The following is a 20723-nucleotide window of genomic DNA, read 5'->3' on the forward strand; positions in this document are numbered from 1 at the left end:
CTCTGCAACACTGTACGACTCTGTTCAATGTAATAATCCTTGAATGTACTGTTACATAACTTGCTTACCATTTAAAAAAAAAGTGAATGGGTCCTCATCCGTGATGCGGCGTGCACATGGCCAGCGGCCGTGGATTGCCCACCCGCCGTTTGCCACCCAACGGCCGTGTGCATGAGGCCTTACACCTGATCTCTGTGTAGGCTTCACTACAATAACTGATGGAAATAACTGATCAGATAACTGAAGTGTGAACTGGGCCTTAGATACACAACTCAGCAGACAGGTTTAGGCTACTTTCACACTAGTGTTTTTTGTGGATCCGCCATATATCTGCAAAAACGCTTCCGTTACAATAATACAACCGCATGAACGGATCCGGTTGTATTATGTCTTCTATAGCCATGATGGATCCATCTTGAACACCATTAGTCAATGGGGGAGGGATCCGTTTTCTATTGTGTCAGATTGTGTCAGAGAAAACGGATCCGTTCACATCGACTTACATTGTGTGCCAGGACGGATCAGTTTGGCTCCGCACCACGTGGCGGACAGAAAAAAAGTGAAAGTAGACTTACTCATAAGATTAGATACAGTGGCTCGCCGCTCAACTGATGGTATCACACATGATATGACTATATTCACACAATGGCTCAGCCCACAGTATCACATGAGATAAGGTTTCGATACACATATCAGCAGACAGCATTATGCATGGCAGGCTTAGATACAGTGTCCTAGCAGAGCTTCACACACTAGGCTTAGATACAGTGTCTTAGCGGAGCTTCACACGCTAGGCTTAGATACAGTGTCTTAGCGGAGCTTCACACGCTAGGCTTAGATACAGTGTCTTAGCGGAGCTTCACACGCTAGGCTTAGATACAGTGTCTTAGCGGAGCTTCACACGCTAGGCTTAGATACAGTGTCTTAGCGGAGCTTCACACGCTAGGCTTAGATACATCAGCTCAGCAGACAGTATCACACAAGATAGGATTAGATATACAGCTGTTCAGTAGAAAGTATGACACATAGTAGGCTTAGGGCTCTTTCACACTTGCGTTTTTCTTTTCCGGCACTGAGTTCCGTCGTCGGGGCTCTATGCCGGAAAATAACTGATCAGGATTATCCCCATGCATTCTGAATGGAGAGAAATCCGTTCAGGATGCATCAGGATGTCTTCAGTTCAGGACCGAAACGTTTTTTGGCCGGAGAAAATACCGCAGCATGCTGCGCTTTTTGCTCCGGTCAAAAATCCTGAACACTTGCCGCATCGACGGATCCGGAATAATAGCCCATTGAAATGTATTATTCCGGATCCGTCCTAACATCTTCAGTTGTTACGACGCAACGACGGATCCGGAAGTTGCGTCTGCGCCAGGAAGTAGGAAGGCACACGCAGGAGAAGACAGGGCGTGAAAGAAGCTCCTGAAGGTGAGTATTGTGTGTGTTTGCATATTTTATTAGTTGTAAAACAAACTAGAAATGTTCTGATTACATACCGGATCCGCTCATCAGTACACGACGGATCCGCTGTTTCGACGGATCCGGACTGCGGATCCGGCCCCATACCGCTTAGATACACAGCTCAGCAGACAGTATCACACATGCTAAGCTTAGATACACAGCTCAGCAGACAATTTCACACATCATAGACTGATACATCAGATCAGAAGCATACTACCCCTATAAAAGATACTTTTATATTGAAATCCAGTAATGTTACATGATGGGAGTTGTAGTGTGGTCTAACATCACCATTCACAGACCTAATCAGCGGCTACAAGCCCCTCCTGGCACCTCTCTCCTTACAAGGCATCTGGGGGCACTGAGGCATTGTTACTTGTATGCTGTGGTGTCTGTGCAGGTGGAGTGGACTGTGGTGCACACAGGGTGTGTACATACAGATGAGTGGAGGAAGTCATTTTGCATTTATGTGTGTGTACATGCCCAGTTTCCATACCAGGGAGGTGCCAGCTGCTGCACAGAGGCTGGGTGTATAGAGAAGGGAGGATTTTGGGGTGTGTTTCTACAGATGGGTGTGATTTTGGGGCGGGCTGCAGTTTGCAGGAAGTGTAGAGCAGGGAACTGCTGGCAGCACAGGAGCTGAGGAGACAGGAAGATGCCAGGCGTCGGATATTCACCCATAGAACCCATCATATATGAGGTAAGGGGAGAGGAGGTCGGATCAGGAGGTCAGTTGGGATGACCTGGACACAACGTATACGTCCTCCCATCTGAAATGCATTCACCCCAGTTACAATGGGAGGGGAGGGGGTTCCCTGATGGGTTTCTGATTCATATTAGAACATTGAAGCCGATAATTATTAATAATTGACTTGGTAACATGGGCGTCACATAATATTTTGTATTCATTCACAGAAATGAAGCCAAACACGAACCAATCGCATGAAGCCACTGAACCTGTATAGATGTGAATGGGAGACGTCATAGTGATATGTGGTAGGTGAATAAAACTTTGTCACAGGGGCATTGAGTTGCAGTTCTGTCCTGGATGGACCATGCATTGGTTTTGTTGTCCAGTTATACTCCCACCAGTTTACCTGTTCCTCTTTCTGTGTAGGTGCCAGTTTTCACTTTAATTCTAGCATTCTACTCAATATAAACACCAAAGGCACCCATACATATAAGCAGTGGTGTAACTAGAACTGACTGGACCCCCAACACATTTTTTAATGTGTCCGCCCCCCGCGACTCTCTCCTCCCATGCCACCCTCGCTTCTGTGGTGGACCGCAAAACACCTACGGATGTCTGAATGGACCCTTAAGGTTGCGAAATCAGACAACTAGCAGGACTAGCTTACTTCTTATGTGATTGGGGCCACCCAACTCTCCCTCAATGAGAGCGTAAAGGAGGACTAAAGGCGGATTTACACGTCCCAGTGTTACAGACGATTGTTGGGAAGGAAGTGTTTCTTCCCGACAGTTGGCTGCTCGTTCAGTGAAGGAGACCGCGCATTTAAATGCACAATCACCTCCACAGTATGAGGACGAGGGGTCGCTCGTCCCCATATGGATGCACTGTTTCTGGGCAGCGGATCGCTGTTTAGACAGCAAGATCTGCTGCCCAGGAACGATGATTGGTGGTGCCTGCACGAACGACGGGATCACCCGCTGAACGAGCGTTTCACTCGTTCATTGGGTGATTGGCGACACATTTAGATGGGCAGATTGTCGGGAACGAGCAATTGCAGGAACGTTCATTCCCAATTATATGCCTGACAATCGAGACGTGTAAATCCACCTTTTGCAAGTTGAAATTCAACATTTGGGCCTTGGAGAGTAGTGTCACTAGAAATGTGTATAACCAAAAGCAATTAAAAGTGAATGGGCACTTCAGGATAGGACATCAGTATCTGATCGGTTGGAGGTCCGGCAACCCAGTTGTATGAGAAGGTGCTGGCCCTCCGGTAAGCTCTGCTGCCTTCCCACAGCTTGCCAAGCACATCGCCGTACATTATGCTTGAATGGGACTGAGCTGCGCTTAGGGCATGTGACAGATGAACGTAACGTCGCTGGCCTACAGAAAGCTGCGAGAAGGCTGCACTGTTTACAGGAGTTCCTGTGCCTTGTCAAACAGCTGGTTTGAGTCCTGGCTGTTGGACCTCCATTGATCAGCTACTAATGACCTATCCAGAGGATAGGTCATCAGTTAAAAAATCTTGGATAACCGCTTTAAAGGGGTTGTCCACTCCTTTACAACTGAAGGCCCATGCTTAGGATAGGCCATCACTATCTGATTGGCCAGGGTCTAACACCCACACTCCTGTCGATGAGCTGTTCTGCAGCACCGGAAGTTGGCGCCAGAACTATACAGCTCCGTCCATTGTGCATTGGACAAAACTGGTTACTGCAGCACTGCTCTAATTGAAGTGAAAGGCAGTAGCCCTACAGTTACCGATCCTGGACAACGGAAGGAGCTGTGTAGTTCCTGCTCTGGAACTACTGTAGAACTTCTGATCAGTGGGGTGCGGGGTGTTGGACTTAGCCATCATTTGTAAAGGAGTGGACAACCTTTTTAAGTGCTGTAGTGCAAGGAATTGTGGAAAAATAATACATTTAAAGGTACATACCATAGAGGCACTAAATAAAGCCAATGGAGCCCACGAGAAGGAGACTCACCCTATGCCTGTATATGTGGATGACCCTGTATAGGGCTTTCTTCCCCTCCAAGTTAGGGTGTAGTGCCATCCTGCAAATAATGGGAAGGGGTTGGTGAGCAATAAGGGATGAGCTTTCCTCTACCAGGTATGATAGCATGAACCAGTGCCTGTAGAAGCCCTCCTAGAGTAGCCTGTTGAATATTTTGGGTGATCTTTGGTGGAAGACCCCTCCACCTAATGTTGTATGGTTGTATAAGTGCATTGTGTGCTTTTGATTAGCAGGTGTTGGATGTCACTCACAAGACGAGGTCGTCGGTGTGATGTCATCACTGGATCATGTTCAAATCCTTCTGGGCTCCAGATCTTACAGCGTGCCTCGGGACCAGCTTGTAGCCCAGAGTGGCTTCTTCCAGGCTCTCTTCCGTTCTGGGATGCGTGAGAGCAGCGGAGAAGTGGTGACTTTGCATGGGCTTAGCCAGGAGGGTTTAGAGGGGGTCCTCCGCCACATCACGGGCAGCCCACTTCAAGACTGTATCCCATCTGAGGAGACCAAATGTGGATTTAAGATGTTGAACCCAAGTCAAGATGATTCAGAATATGGGCATGAAGCCATGGTTCAGGCCCCTCTACAGTCACTGGTGGAGGCCGCTTGCTATTTACAAGTCCATGGTCTCCTGTCCCTCCTGCAGTCATTACTGTCACTGGATACATGCTTGGACCTCCTGAACGTTTCCCAGTTACATGGTCAGTGGGATTTATCAGCGGCCTCCCTTCGGTATATGGCAACTCATTACCACTCTATGTTACAAAGGCCGGACTTCCAAGACAGTCCTGAATCTCTTAAGAAACAAGTCTTGGAGGAGAGGCTGAGAGGAGCCCCCTCTCTACTGGTGCTGTCTCATCAAAGCAGTGACTCTTGGGTTCTTTTCCGTTATTTAGATGGAGGAGGTTGGCAGGTGCTGCCTGGGACCATCACTCCGAGTATGCTGAGGGTGCAGGGATATGGTGCTGCAGTCCTAAATAATTACCTCTTTGTAGCTGGAGGGACCCGGGAGAATGGGCAGGAGGTCAGCGCCATGCACTGCTATAATCCAAGCACCGGATGCTGGAGTGAAGAGCCAGCTATGAACCAGAAGAGGTATCATCCAGAATTCCCTAAAAATATCCTCATCTATTTCTTGTAAAGCTGGGTAACAGCCAATATACTGACCAATGTTGTCAACATTGTCCCTTAGAGCCTTGATACTTAAAGGGATTCTGTCACCTCCCCTAAGGCAAAAAACGATTTAAAAGCAGCCATGCAGCACAGCTTACCTGGATTAGGCTGTGCTGTTCTATCTTGAAATCCGTCCAGCAGTTACTTCAAAAAACGAGTTTGATCAATAAGGAAATGTGTCCTGAAGGTGCCCAGAGGGGCGTTTTTTTCTTCTGAGAGAGCCCAGTACCGCCCCTCTTTCAGTGCCCAGCCCGCCTTCCTTGTACTTTCTAACCGCCGCCCCCAGCCTGCCACAGCCTCTCCTGCCTCTCCTCCCCCTCCCTCACGCCGAACGAAGTCTCGCACAGGCGCAGTACCCACTGAGGGCTGCGCCTGTGCGATCATCAGGAGACTGAGGGCGGCAGCTTCATCTTCGTCACTGGGCATGCGCCGAGCCCAGTGACGTCCGATGCTCGCTCTTCCCTCAGTCAGCCTGGTAGGAAGCGCAGAGGATTGCCGATCGCTGCTGCACCCTGCGCTTTCTCCAGTCTGCCTGCCACAGTGAAGACGGCCAGCGATTTCTTTCCCCACCCTCCCTTCAGGAAAGAAATAAGTATTTGTTGGGGCGAATTAGGTCTTATTATATTAAGTAAAGGCAGGCAGACTGGAGAAAGCGCAGGGTGCATCAGCCGATCGGCAATCCTCTGCGCTTCCTACCAGGCTGACTGAGGGAAAGAGCTAACATCGGACGTCACTGGGCTCGGCGCATGCCCAGTGACGAAGATGAAGCTGCCGCCCTCAGTCTCCTGATGATCGCACAGGCGCAGCCCTCAGTGGTTACTGCGCCTGTGCGAGACTTCGTTCGGCGTGAGGGAGGGGGAGGAGAGGCAGGAGAGGCTGTGGCAGGCTGGGGGCGGCGGTTAGAAAGTACTAGGAAGGCGGGCTGGGCACTGAAAGAGGGGCGGTACTGGGCTCTCTCAGAAGAAAAAAACGCCCCTCTGGGCACCTTCAGGACGCATTTCCTTATTGATCAAACTCGTTTTTTGAAGTAACTGCTGGACGGATTTCAAGATAGAACAGCACAGCCTAATCCAGGTAAGCTGTGCTGCATGGCTGCTTTTAAATCGTTTTTTGCCTTAGGGGAGGTGACAGAATCCCTTTAATTATAAAACATTACATGTGTGTGTGAGGTGGGGGTGTACAGTGGGTGCTTTAATGGTGGCCATATTGGTTGTCACCCAGCATTCCTAAAATCACATATAATGAAGAAAGAGCCATGTGGTATTATTCACTGCTTGAGAGAAGAGTATTGTTTAGCCAATAAATTCTGCACTTATTGGGATAAATGCATGTATACCGGTCAAGGTACATTGGGGGAGATTTATAAAAGTATTGTAAAGTAGAACTGGCTTAGTTTCCCATAGCAGCCAATCAGATTCCACCTTTTATTTTCCAAAGGAGCTGTGAAAAATGAAAGTTAAACTCTGGTTGCTATGGGCAACTAAAATAGTTCTACTTTATACCAGTTTACTAAATCTTTAACGTATACGTTTTTTGTATATATTAGGGCTCGTTCACAAGAACGTGTGCTGCCTGTTGCCGTATTGCGGACCGCATTTGTGGGTCCGCAATACACGGGCACCGTTCCGTGTGCATTCCGCATCACGGATGCGGACCCATTAATTTAAATGGCTCCGCAAATCCGGAGATGCGGAACGGAAGAACGGAATGGAACACTACAGAAACACTACGGAGTGCTTTCTGGGGTTCCCTTCTGTGCTTCCGCACCGCAAAATGATAGAACTTGCTCTGTCTTTTTGCAGAACGGAAGGATTGCGGACTCCTTCAAGTGAATGGGTCTGCCATCCCCATGCGCCTGCTTCACGGACAGTACCCGTGCATTGCGGACCGCAATTTGCGGTCGACAGCATGGGCACAGGCTTCACACGTTTGTGTGAACGAGCCCTTAGACGGATGGGAAAAACCTGATGTGAACCCACCCTAATATCAGATGGTTGGCAGTCTGTCTGCCAGTGCTGGAACCAGGCACCAGAACTGCCCAGTTCTGTCCACTATGTAGAGTCTATGCCTGGTTGCCACAGAACTGCTCTTATTCTGGTGATATGATATTGACGACCTAGGGATAAGTGACGGTCATTGATATGTAAAGGGGTTTTCCAAGTTACATAAAAACTCATGTGGCAACAGTAAATGTCCATAAAATAGCTTGAGGTGTAATGCTCGCCCCTTTTCTGTCCTGCCCCTTTCTATCCGGCATCGTTCTGTGGTCCTGCAGTGATGACGTCATCTTCCTGGCTGTAGCGGTGACATCCTGCGCACGCAGGTCACCGTGCAGGCAGTCACTGACCTCAACACTATAAGGAACGTGACGGGATGTGACCACTAGAAGTGTCAGGGGAGAAAGGGGGTGAGTATGACTTTACTTTGCTAAGTAAACAGGCTGAGTCCCATTGTAGTCAGTGGGGTCTGGAGGTGCTCTGGTGATTTCCGGCTCTGGCAGGCTGACCCTCTGCCGGAACAGCCTGCTGGATGGTTTTAGTGGTAATGGGAAACTATCCTTATGTGTATGGTTAGCTTTAGGATAGAACCAATCCTCATTGTCCTCATCTGTTAAGATTGCCATAATACAAAACCTTTCTATTCCCTATAATGGAGTCATCTTATATGTGATTTTGACTGGCAGATAAATTTTTTATGCATATCGGTTTTCTGACAGATGAGACAGATTTTATTCAGATCAACTGGCTAGTTACAGATACCCACAATGTCCTCCGTATAACTGCCAGTCAAAGCGCCCCCATAACATTGACATCTGTTTCGCCAGTCATAGATGATAAGATTTGCCTACAACTCAACAAATATCCAGAACAGTAACTGTACGTGTTTTAGCATCATCGACAAAGCAATTATTGGTCATGGTCGGACCAACAGTGGTTAAGAACAAGATTATCACTATAGACCCCAAAATGACTATATTTTTACTATAATCATCATATATCTGAGTGGGTCCTCTTACATCAGCAGCTGCAAGCCAGTAACGAGTGCCGACTGACCATATACTAAAAGGATCGGCACTCGTTTAAAGGGCCTATCACATGTTCCAATTAGAAATGAATGGAGGATGAATGACTGTTACTACGATTGTTCATCCCCTATATTGTTTATGTATGGCAGCACATCCCCGAATATGCTGCCAAAGACTGGTGGTTCTACTTGCCACATGAATGATGTGATGGCGTTAGCTCACTTGTCGGTTGATCGGTGGTATCGTTACATGGACCAGTAATTGGAATGAGCGCTTGTATGAACGTTCGTTCCCAATATTTGACCGATCCTCAGCCGGTGTAAAAGGGCCCTAAGTTGACATTTATCATTATGTGTTAGCTGTGGTCTTCCATAGGATTCCAGCTAAACCGACTGCATTATCTTATCTTAATAATAACTAAGAGAAATAGAACACATTCAGCACTGCTACATGAGGCGGTCCTGTCCATTAGGGGTTAATTCCTGTTCTGCAGTTTCAGTGCTGGTGGTAAAGCTGCCAGTTATCTGTCCTGCTCCCTTATTTGGAGTTCTGCATGGAGGAGACTCTCACGTCCTCTGTCCGCCCACATCTATGTCAGAGGTGGAGCAGCCGGAGGTTTCCAGATGTGGAGTCTTGGGGCTTCCTTGGGTTCGTAACTCATGTCCATACAAGGACCTCCTGTAAAGCTCCGGCTCCTGCCACAACCTATGTCGTGTTTCATCTATAGGCAGTTTATATCACGGCCGCATGGAGAATCCATTAAAGGAATCTCAGAAATTCATAGAGATTTCTACCGTATGAGAGGCGTGAATGGCGCAACTCCCTTTAGTTTTATGCTGAAGGCAATCTTCTTGTGGGAGATGCGTCTCATTATTGTGCAGAGTTATTGTAGAATGTAAAGTTCTGCAATTCTCAGTCTAATATAGCTTGTGTTTCAGTTCATCACCATTGAAAGATCACAGCTTGCTGTCAGTGAATACAGTAATTCTGGTTTACATTCAGAGACTGGAAGCTGCTACTTTCAGAGCATGTCACATGTGTCATTTAGTGTAAGAAATCTGTAATTTTGCTTATAAACGCCAACATTTATTATAAATTGGAATACTTTTTAATGTAGCCAATTTTTTAGGATCACCGTTTTATGAACAACCCTCTGAGAGCCTAACTGGGTTATCCAACCCCTATAATGTCCCATGACAAATACCTATCCCTTATCCACATGATAAGGGTCCATTTTCGTTCCGCAATTTCGTTCCGCATTTTGCGGACCCATTAATTTCTATGGGGCAGCACAATGTGCTGCCTGGATCCGCACTTCCGGGTCCACAATTCCGTTCCCGAAAAAAATAGAACATGTCCTATTCTTGTCCGCAATTTCGGACAAAAATAGGCATTTTCTATTAAGTGCCGGCGATGTGCGGTCTGCAGAATGCGGAACGCACATCGCCGATGTCCGTGTTTTGTGGATCCGCAAAACACACACGGTCGTGTGAATGGACCCTTAGGGATAGGTGTCTGATCAGCGGTATCTCACCTGCCAACCATGATAAGGGTGACCGAGCGGTGGTCGCACATACACGCTGCCACTCCATTCAACTCTATGGGACTACCAGAGCTAGTCAAGTACAGCGCTCTGTTATCTCTGGCAGTCCCCTAGAGATGAATGAAGAGGCAGTGCACTTAGGCTCCCGTGTCCCCTGTACGAATGGAGCGGTTCTCGTGATCAGTGGGGGTCTTAGCAGTCGAACACCCACAATCAAACACTTATCCTCTATGCTCTGGATAGGTTTAGGTTGAAATCCTGTTTCAAACCGTTTAAGTCTGCAAAGGTGTCAGCTTCTAGATGTAAAGAAGAAAGTTTCCCTTTCAGTAACAGCAAGCAGTGATCTTGAAAATGGAGTGACTAAATTTACTCAATGTGCGTACCACAAACTTTCAGAACGTTTCATTATACAGCGATGTTTTCCCGACACAATATCCGTTCTGTCTGGTTCTGCTGACTCTCTGTTCCTCTCTCGTGTTACTTTCTCCAGGTATAATTTCCGTTTGCTGGCTGTGAATGGGGCTCTGTATGCAATTGGCGGCCAGTCCTTACAGACCGTGGAGTTTTTCAACCCAGCGCAGAACACGTGGACGCTCGCTGCCCCACTCCCTCACACACTTGTTGAGTTCTCAGCCTGTGAAAGTCTGGGGAGGATCTATGTGATTGGAGGTTACACCCCTCGGGGTCAGTATTCATGATTACACCCTGCTGGTAAATTCCTTTAATCTGGAATCTGATATTTCAGGTATTCTGATGATCTGGCACTTGTTTCCAAGACAGTACTGTGCATGGAGTGCTCTTTTAACTCCATAACAACCTATTGCCCTGTAAATTTACCCACCGGCTTAACCCTTTTCTGACAGGCAGCCATTTGACATTTTTGTGTTTTAATGATTTACTTCTTGCTTTCCAAAATCCATTATCTTTTCATTTTCTGTTCTGGAACAAGTGGTTTCTAATTTTATAGAAAATGATTCAAAACCACTTTTGACCTTTTGTCATTCACCCAGATCATGGTATATCAGTAGTAATAAGTCAGAGCAACTGGACTTGTTGTGAAGTCATAGGCCACTTTCACACGGGCGAGTATTCCGCGCGGATGCGATGCGTGAGTTGAACGCATTGCACCCGCACTGAATACCGACCCATTCATTTCTATGGGGCTGTTCACATGAGTGGTGATTTTCACGCATCACTTATGCGTTGCGTGAAAATTGCAGCAAGCTCTATTGTGTGCGTTTTTCACGTAACGCAGACCCCATAGAAATGAATGGGGTTGCGTGAAAATCGCATGCATCTGCAAGCAAGTGCGGATGCGGTGCGATTTTTCACGCACGGTTGCTAGGAGATGATCGGGATGGAGACCCGATCATTATTATTTTCCCTTATAACATGGTTATAAGGGAAAATAATAGCATTCTGATTGCAGAATGCATAGTAAAAAAGCGCCATAGTAAAAAAGCGCTATTATTTTCCCTTATAACCATGTTATAAGGGAAAATAATACAGTGAATAGACTGTCACCTAGAAATCATGCGTGAAAATCGCACCGCATCCGCACTTGCTTGCGGATGCCTGCGATTTTCACGCAACCCCATTAATTTCTATGGGGCCTGCGTTACAAGAAAAAGACAGAATATAGAACATGCTGCGAATTTCACGCAACGCATAAGTGATGCGTGAAAATCCCCGCTCATGTGAACAGCCCCATAGAAATGAATGGGTCCGGATTCAGTGCGGGTGCAATGCGTTCAACTCGCGCATCGCACCCGCGCGGAATACTCGCCCGTGTGAAAGGGGCCTAATGGGTACAATGTTGTCCTATGGCCCCTTTCACACGGGCGTTGCGGGAAAATGTGCAGGTGGGTTAAGGGAACACCCGCGATTTTTCTGCGCGAGTGCAAAACATTGTATTGCGTTTTGCACTCGCGTGAAAAAAATCGCGCATGTTTGGTACCCAAACCCGAACTTCTTCACAGAAGTTCGGGCTTGGGATCGGTGTTCTGTAGATTGTATTATTTTCCCTTATAACATGGTTATAAGGGAAAATAATAGCATTCTGAATACAGAATGCATAGTATAATAGTGCTGGAGGGGTTAAAAAAAAAATACAAAAATTAACTCACCTTCTCCTCTTGATCGCTAGTTCCCGGTCTCTTTACTTCTTTAATGATGAGCTGTGGGCTAAAGGACCTGTGGTGACGTCAGATCACATGCTCCATCACCACGGTGATGGACCATGTGATTGGAGCATGTGATCTGAAGTCACCACAGGTCATTTAGCCCACAGCTAGTAAAGAAGAGACCAGGAACTACGCGATCAAGAGGAGAAGGTGAGTTAATTATTATTATATTTTTTTTAACCCCTCCAGCACTATTATACTATGCATTCTGTATTCAGAATGCTATTATTTTCCCTTATAACCATGTTATAAGGGAAAATAATACAATCTTCAGAACATCAATCCCAAGCCCGAACTTCTGTGAAGAAGTTCGGGTTTGGGTACCAAACATGCACGATTTTTCTCACGCGAATGCATCTTATCCGGGGCCAAAAATATGACGCCCGTTTAAAGGAGGCCTTATAAAGCTTTGGACTTTAGATATGAAGTCCTGGCAGTTCTAAATGTGGTGCTCTGTACTCTTCAAAGGAGCACTGGTTCAAAAGAAGTGTGAAATAATCTATTTATGTTGAATTGGAGAAACCAAGCTTGAATAGAGGTGGTGGTGGGGCGTGACGACATCTGCCACTTACAATGCTGTTCTAACACCTCTCCCAAGGCAGTTTAATCACACCCAATAGCCTCATTCATGCAAATGCAATTACATTTTTTACCTCCATGATTAAAGCACAAGCCACCAGTATTTAAAGGGATTTTGTCACCAGGATCAGGTCAGCAGAAGCTAGCAGTCTTGGTCCCTTCCTCATCTGTGGCTTTATTCCTGAGAAAAATTAACTTTTAATATATTCAAATGAGCCTTTAGGAGCAATGGGGGCATTATTACGTTACTCCTAGAGGCTCAGTTCTCCCTGCTGCTGCTGCGCCCCCTGCACCTTGATTGACAGGGCCAGACAATGTAAAGATCATCATGCCTGGCCCTGACTTCTCCTAGTCTTGCTCCTTTGTTGTGTGCTTCAGTACCTGGTGCAGGCACAGTACAGGAGAGTGGCTCGCCCACTGTTTTTTCGTCTGTACGGCAGCACACAGCAAAGGTGCAAGCTAGGCCCTGTCAAACTGCAGGGGGCGCAGCAGGGAGAATGGAGCCTCTAGGAGTAATGACAATGCCCCTGTTGCTCCTAGAGGCTCACTTGCATATATCGAAAGTTCAGTTTTCTTAGAAATAAAGCCACAGATGGGACCCAGACTGCTAGCTTCTGCTGACCTGCGCAAATGTTGCAGGTGAGGCTACATGCACACGACCGTTGTGTGTTTTGCGGTCCGCAAAACACGGATGGCGTCCGTGTGCGTTCCGCAGTTTGCGGAATGGCACGTACAGCCTTTAATATAACTGCCTATTTATGTCCTCAAAGCGTGGACAAGAATAGGACATGTTATTTTTTTTTTTGCGGGGCCACGGAACGGAGCAACGGATGCGGACAGCACAAGGAGTTTTTAGTAGACCCAGATCAGCTCTGCCAGTGATGTCACCATAAGAAACTACTTTCCCGGTAACTGGGGCTTCTAAGGATACCCAAGTTACAGTGGGAAGGCCCAAAAACAAACAAACAAAAAACCCAAAAGTGTATATGTTCCCCAGAGGTCTTCTATGACATCTTGGGGGGACATAATATGTCCCATGGCTGCCCTGTTCACAAAAAGCTATACATGTTATATTTTAAAATGTCATACACAAAATAGGGAACTCATTTAAATTATTTATTTTGGTCTTAATTAGCAAATTTAAAGAATGAAGTGCTATAGTTTGTGTCAGGATCATGACTTAAGGCTCATGCACACGGCCGTCGCCCGGCCGTGGCCGTATTGCGGCCCGCAAACAGCGGGTCCGCAATACATGGGCACCGGCCCATTTTGTCAGGGTTAATAAAGCAAAATGCTTTACTAAGAAAAGTTGAGGATCAATGAAAATTTGATCTTACGAGGTGGACATTTAAAACACCTCAAAATATGAAGAGATCAAGGGTAGGTAATCATGTTGTGCAATGAGTAAAACAGTGTACCAGCCTTTATGCAAAATATAAATGATTTATTTACATAAATATAGAATATAATAAATAATTTAATCAACAAAAATCAATAATATATCCTAACGTGCAATACCTAGATTTATCCACGAGATGGCATCCACAAAATGTAGTATATGAGCATGTAGTACCCCTTAATACGGGCAAATATATACGATTACAATCACATATACTTCAACAATTCGATGAGGATATTGTACACCGAAATACTTGCTCTTCTCAATCTATAAACCGATCTTAGATATCCGTTAGTATACCATCAGCAATTATCAGGCTTGATATTAACCCCTGAAATATGGATTTCAGGCAGAGCGTTTCCTCTGATACCGATTTAGATATTGTATTCAGTAATATGTACCTTTACTGAATAGCACTAATATTGGCGTGGCACATTTAACATTATACATCCGCAATGCAGCAGGGATTACTAAATATCAAGCCAGTTAATTTTTATCAATCATATAGATAATGAGGATTATACTTTACCAGATATCTGCGTTTTAATAGGCCTTATGAATGCAAGCAAAATGGCGGTGTGCCATTTTCTTGATGATTCCGCGTATTCCCGTTCGTATATGAGTCCGTCTATCCCTCTCTGAGTCCATCTGTCCCCTACCCCTGTTTTTAACCTGTCCCCGTCTGAGACCTCCACCCCCATTACCTATGATGTCATCCGGAGGGCGTGGAGATGTATAATAGGCTTAGTATTTGTCTAGTCTATTCCTGTGTTACCAGGAGAGGGCAGTCTTGGATAGGACACTGACTCTAAGGACGGTTCCCTTCGTTACACTTGGATAAATGTCATATCGCCTGTATAATTATTTAATGTCTTTATCCAAATTAGCGTGATTCACAGATTTATTTCTCAGTCATTTTAAATAGATGACTTGAAAGAAATGAATAATGTATGTTAAAATGAAATCTAAGTGTTGTTCCTATTCCTATGTATTCAGTCTGCAGGGACTGTGTCTTATCATGCCTATCATTACCTTATATCTGTAAAGAATAAATCAAGGCAACTGGACATACTGTAGATTTCTTGAAAACGTTTCACTCGTTCTTCCAACAAGATTTCTTCACAGACATATCATTACCTTGCATTTATCAATGACCTGTTGGAGTATACCTGAGATCCTTGGGTTTGTTCATTCTCATGTAGGATTTCCTTATCTTTCGAACGAATTTCCGTTCATTGTATGTGATTCTCTGTATACACCCTTTGTTTGTATCCCTCTTAGGAGAGAGAGCAGACATTTTACAAACAAATGTCTTTGTGAGACCATATAATGCACCTTTAGTATGGCAGAGCCTTGTGTCATGCAAAATCCAATATGGAGGAAATCAATGATAATAGAATATAAATATCCATCCTACCCATATGAGTAAGCCCGTCAATTCACTTGAATGGGTCTGCAATCCTGGAGATGCGGTGCAGTGCGGAACGTTGGCATGGATCGGAAGCCCACGGAAGCACTACAGAGTGTTTCCGTGGGTTTTCTGTCCGTGCCTCCGCACCACAAAAAAGTAGTGCATGCACTACTTTTATGCGGTGCGGACAGTCGGATGTGGATCATGGACCCCATTCAAGTGAATGCAGCGGCCCCACGGACAGTACCCATGCATTGCGGACCGCAATTTGCAGTCCGCAGCATGGGCCCGGCCTGCACACGGTCGTGTGCATGAGGCCTTAGACTCAGGATGTGAACCTAAAGGGAACCTGTCACCGGGATTTTGTGTATAGAGCTGAGGACATGGGTTGCTAGATGACCGCTAGCACATCCGCAATACCCAGTCCCCATATGTGTGCTTTTATTGTGTCACAAAAACGATTTGATACATATGCAAATTAACCTGAGATGAGTCCTGTGTGTGAGATGAGTCAGGGACAGGACTCCTCTCCGGTTAATTTGCATATGTATCAAATCGTTTTTTTTACACAATAAAAGCACACAGAGCTATGGGGACTGGGTATTGCGGATGTGCTAGCTGCCATCTAGCAACCCATGTCCTCAGCTCTATACACAAAATCCCGGTGACAGGTTCCCTTTAAAGGGTCACCTAGATTTTAATGTCAACTTCCCACTTTGCTACAGTGAGCCACACGGTTGCACTAAATGTTCCTCCTTTAGCTATCTGACATCAACATCTAAGGGATATTAGCTGGCACCATATCATCTCATATTAAGCGGACAAGATGCTTTAAACTAGGTAACTCACAATTACCCACCCAAACCCATTATGCTTTTTAGCATTCACAGGGTTAATACACAAGTAATACATAATGCTTCTTCTAAGGTGGTGGAAACACAAGAAGGCTCAGTGCGTACAGAAATACAGTTATCAAAATTTAAAAATACAATGACATACAAATGCAATGCACAAAATGACAATTTGAAAATAAAAAGGTAAAAGAAATAGAGCTTAAAGAGGACCTTTCACCGATTTATGACACTGTGAACTAAGAATACAGACATGTAGAGCGGCGCCCGGGGATCTCACTGCACTTACTAATATCCCTGGGCGCCGCTCCGTTCTCCTGCTATGCCCTCCGGTATCTTCGGTCATTAAGTTATGGTAGGCGGAGTCGGCCCTTGTTCTGCTCTAGCGCTGGCCAATCGCAGCGCAGAGCTCACAGCCTGGGAGGTTCTTTTCTCCCAGGCTGTGAGCTCTGTGATGCGATTGGCCAGCGCTACAGCAGAACAAGGGCAGACTCCGCCTACTATAACCAAGTCCCCTAAATCTCCGCCTACTATAACTTAGTGACCGAAGATACCGGAGGCCATAGCAGGAGAACGGAGCGGCGCCCGGGGATAATAGTAAGTGCAGTGAGAACCCTGGGCGCCGCTCTCCATGTCTGTATTCTTAGTTCACCATGTCAGGATCGGTGAAAGGTTCTCTTTAATGCATTATGAGATGGTAGAAGTCCGGTTGCTGGGGGTAGCATGAAAGTCAGCAAGATCGTCAAATGAGTTGTCCCCTAAAGAAATGACAATTTGCTAGAGGGACATATATCGTAAGAAGGTCCCCAGATTCCACCACTAGCACCCCTTCCTCTGATGTTGTGGAGAGGCTAGTGTGTATGCTAATGAGCTATTATGAGCTCCGAAGTTATGGATTAGGTCCAGTATTTCTTTGATGTATGTTTTTTTGTTGTTAGTTTTTTTATATGTGACCCCTTCTGCAAGTGAAGGTATCCTCAGCCTACCTTTCGAATGGCTCCACCAGGTCTATGGGGTTTTGAGGAACTTCCATGTGAAGTTGTTCTGCTTCACTGGTTATTATTAGACAGACTTTCTGTTCTGGTTTTGGGAATAAAACATTGATGATTTTATGGCCAGCCACAAGAACGTCAGGAGGGGGGGGGGGGGGGGGGAGTTCTACTCTATCCAAAAAAAAAAAAACATTTTGATATCTATAATAGCACAGTTTTAAACTTTTTTTGCAATTTTCCTCAAATAAAGCTAAACAAGAAAAAAAATCTCAAAAATGTATTAATAAACAGCCCCATACATCACATAAAAAATAAAAACGTTTGGGCCATTAAGACGCCATGTTCGTTAAATCACAACAACGTGTCTGGTCATTAAAGTGGTTGTCTATCACAGTGTTTCCCAACCAGTGTGCCTCCAGCTGTTGCAAAACTACAACTCCCAGCATGCCCGGACAGCCGTTGGTTGTGCGGGCATGCTGGGAGTTGTAGTTTTGCAACAGCTGGAGGCACACTGGTCTATCATAATTAAAAATTGAATGGCAATGGCAGACGGCATTGTGTCAAACAAAACTAAATAAAAAAAACACTCACCTTTTAAAACGGTCTCCTTTCCAGTGCTGCAGCTCCTTTTGGTCCCTGCCAGACCAGTAGTGATGGGGCTCCGTTCTTGGTCACAAGATCATTGGAGCCAATCAATAGCCACAGTGGTCACATGTGCAGGAACTGCATATCACTACTGTGATGTGCAGTACCTGCAGATGTGACCATCTAGGCAAGTGAGTGAGTGCCTTGTGATCAAAAACTGGGCCCCATCACTTCCAGATTAAAGGGCAGTGCTGGGAGCCACGGCATTGGAGAGTAGAGTGATTTTAAAAGGTGAGTGAGGTTTTTTTAAACCCTTGCCCCACCATGTCATGGTGGGGTAATGGAGTGGGCTTACACACTGAGCTCACTCCCTATTTACAATACAGCAGGCACCTGCCAGCAGTGACCGGGTTCGGAGATGACTCCACTGTCAAAAGCAACGGCAGCATCTATGGGTTTAGAGAGAAGTAGAGGCTCAGGGAACCACCAGGACAACGTCTAGCCCAAAGCCAAACTGGTTAGTTGGCACAGTGGGTCCACACCCATTGTCCGCAACACATGACTTCACAAGCAGCCAGTATAAATCCCATTGACTGTATTCAATTGAAGTCTATGGGACAAGCGATCAGAAAACCGCATGCTCATGTCCGCTAAGGGATCTAAAATGGAAAAAAATGCACAAAAATAAAAAATTGGCCATATACATATTTTTAACACACTACTGCAGGGCTGGCCAACCTGCCGCTCTCCAGCTGTTGCAAAACTACAACTCCCAGCATGCCCAGACAGCCTACAGCTATCAGTCTACAGCATGGCATGGTGGGAATTGTAGTTTTACAACAGCTGGAGAGCCGCAGGTTGGCCAGCCCTGCACTACTGCCTTCCAGTAGTGTGTTAGTGTGCATTCCGGCATTTCCAGAAGCTTGAAAGTCTCCGGCTGGCCCCATTAACTACAATCCAGCAAATATACCAAGAAGTCCAGAAGAAAACCGCTGCGCTTGTACAGGCTTAGGCCTATTACTATAAAGGTCCATTCACATGTCCGTAGAATGGGTCTGGATCCGTTCTGCAAAGTTGCAGAACGGATTCAGACCCATTCATTTTCAATGGTCCGGAAGAGATGCGGACAACACACAGGCATTTCTATAGGGGTGCCAGCCCGGTGTATTGCGGATCCATGATCTCAGCCAGGGGATGGCGGCCTGGGCCATGAAGTGTGCAGCTTCCGGTTTTAGCACTCTCTGATGATATAATCTGTGACGGAGGCCCCAAATGGAGCCTCTAAAGCAGATGTCAAGCCTAAGATTTTCCAATTTAGAGATGTGTATTGGGAAAACCCCTTTAACAATGGTAAGGGTATGCTTCAAATTGCTTCGCAAGCAGGAATATTGCCACTCACCATCAAACTGTAGATCATACAAAGGACTACAGTACTCATCAGATGTATTTAGTGACTCACAGGTAACATCTTGATGACTTTTCATCCACAACTCTGCTCTGCAAAGTTTGCTGCTCAGATGTCTTCGGCTCCTCACTTTTGCAGCACCCTCAGTCTGGCATTCTTCAGGAGATTGCCCAAGATGCATCTCAGCTGCTCCTCTCCATCAGTAACCTAGTCTCTCTCTCACCTCTTTGTCCAGGTCGGAACATGAGCGTGCTGCGTTACTGTCCTTCAGTAGACGAGTGGTCGGTGTTTGATATATGCAGAGAGCATGTGCGGAAGCAACAGATGGTGTCTATAGAAGAGACTTTGTTCTTGGTTGGAGGATTTAGACGGGACCCTCAGTCTGCACAGAGCGAGGACTTGCTAAGAGTGCACTCGTACAGCACCAGCACAAAAGAATGGAACTGTTTGAAAGTTAACACCTCAAAATCTGGGCTCAGTGTCAGCTGTACTCTATACAACGATGGGATCTACATCCTGAGCAGGGACATGAACCACAGCACTGTGGGGAGACGCCGCATATTCCTCAAATACTGTGTGTTTACTGGGGTGTGTGAGTATGTAAGAGGCCCCCCGACTGAGGGCAGCAACATGCAACTATTCTCTTTGTACTTGCCTCACCCTTCATAACAGCTAAGGGGGCACATGTACTATGGTGAACCCAACTCCATGGGCATGTAGACTGCAGACAGTCTTAGTACAAGGAAAGCAGTCCTACTGGAGACTACAAACATTTAAACTATGGTATCTTCTTAAAGAGATTGAACACCCTAAGGCCTCTTTCAGACGGGCGTCCCGGATTTGCTCTGGATGCGTCCTGGGTGCATTGCGGGAAACCCGCGCGAGTGCGCACACAATTTCAGACAGTTTTGACTGCGTTTGCGTTGTTCAGTTTTTATCCGTGGGGACAATGTGTTTTGCACGCGCATGATAAAAAAATGAATGTGGTACCCAGACCCGAACTTCTTTACTGAAGTTCGTGTTTGGGTTTGGTGTTGTGTAGATGTTATTATTTTCAGTTATAACATGGTTAGAAGGGAAAATAATAACATTCTTAATACAGAATGCTTACTAAAATGTTAAAAAAATAAATAAATTAACTCACCTCATCCACTTGATCGTGCAGCCAGCATAGTCTTCTTTCTATTTCTTTGCGGACCTGCAAAAGGACCTTTGATGACATAATCACGCTCGCCACATGGTGAGCGCAGTGACATCAGCACAGGTCCTGCTGAATGAAGATAGAAGCAGGATCTGCGCTGATGTCGCGATTACGTCATCAAAGGTCCTTTTGCAGGTCCTCAAAAAAGAAGAAAGAAATGATGGCGGCTGCGCAATCAAGTGGATGAGGTAAATAAATAAAAATTTTAACCCCTC

The 20723-nt window shown here is 45.9% G+C and overlaps 1 protein-coding gene across 2 annotated transcripts; it reads left to right on the plus strand.

Annotated features, from left to right (window-relative positions):
- Positions 1–2035: 2035 nt before the first annotated feature.
- Positions 2036–20230, plus strand: KLHL42 (kelch like family member 42). 2 transcript variants are annotated; one of them, XM_044278008.1, is made up of 5 exons: positions 2036–2161; positions 2377–2457; positions 4398–5256; positions 10393–10586; positions 19543–20230. In XM_044278008.1, exons 2-5 carry the CDS (start codon positions 2433–2435, stop codon positions 19974–19976), a joined length of 1512 nt encoding a protein of 503 aa, XP_044133943.1. In that variant the 5' UTR covers positions 2036–2161; positions 2377–2432; the 3' UTR covers positions 19977–20230. The 2 variants fall into 2 exon arrangements, with proteins under 2 accessions (XP_044133943.1, XP_044133944.1); XM_044278009.1 differs by having other exon boundaries at positions 4401–5256.
- The last annotated feature ends 493 nt before the right edge of the window (positions 20231–20723 follow it).

Source organism: Bufo gargarizans, chromosome 2 (genome assembly GCF_014858855.1).
Source record: "Bufo gargarizans isolate SCDJY-AF-19 chromosome 2, ASM1485885v1, whole genome shotgun sequence".
Classification (NCBI taxonomy): Eukaryota; Metazoa; Chordata; class Amphibia; order Anura; family Bufonidae; genus Bufo; species Bufo gargarizans.

Coding starts and splice junctions, on each gene's coding strand:
- KLHL42 (XM_044278008.1), top strand. CDS start 2,433: ATGGGAGACGTCATAGTGATATGTG. Junction 5,257..10,392: donor CCAGCTATGAACCAGAAGAG/GTATCATCCAGA, acceptor TACTTTCTCCAG/GTATAATTTCCGTTTGCTGG. Junction 10,587..19,542: donor TGGAGGTTACACCCCTCGGG/GTCAGTATTCAT, acceptor CTCTTTGTCCAG/GTCGGAACATGAGCGTGCTG.